This window comes from Nestor notabilis, unplaced genomic scaffold (genome assembly GCF_000696875.1).
Source record: "Nestor notabilis isolate BGI_N333 unplaced genomic scaffold, ASM69687v1 scaffold24141, whole genome shotgun sequence".
NCBI lineage: Eukaryota > Metazoa > Chordata > Aves > Psittaciformes > Psittacidae > Nestor > Nestor notabilis.
In genome coordinates, this window is record NW_009915506.1 from 1 (window position 1) to 232 (window position 232).

Genomic DNA, 232 nt, shown 5'->3' on the forward strand with positions numbered 1-232 from the left:
GCACCGTCTGCAGCTCGCCCGATGGGGTTTTGAAGTAGACCTGAGGGGAGGAGAGAAGAGGGATGAGACCAGCCACTGATGCCGGGTAGAACCCCTTCCACCCTCCCCACGCAACCCCGCGCCTGCCAGGAGCCAAGAGCAGAAGTTGTCCAAGCATCTAAAGACCCTTTGTGGGCCTCTTCTAAAGAAAGGTCCCAGCCTTCTGTGGCAGCAAAGGGCTGCTTTGGCCTTG

At 59.1% G+C, this 232-nt stretch overlaps 1 protein-coding gene across 1 annotated transcript in view; it reads right to left on the reverse strand.

Annotated features, from left to right (window-relative positions):
• Positions 1–4: 4 nt before the first annotated feature.
• Positions 5–232, reverse strand: part of SP2 (Sp2 transcription factor) — a gene marked incomplete at both ends in the record, with an annotated part of 2,442 nt that continues 2,214 nt past the window's right edge. The window contains 1 exon segment of the mRNA XM_010024186.1: positions 5–40. Coding sequence (XP_010022488.1) covers positions 5–40 — 36 coding nt within the window.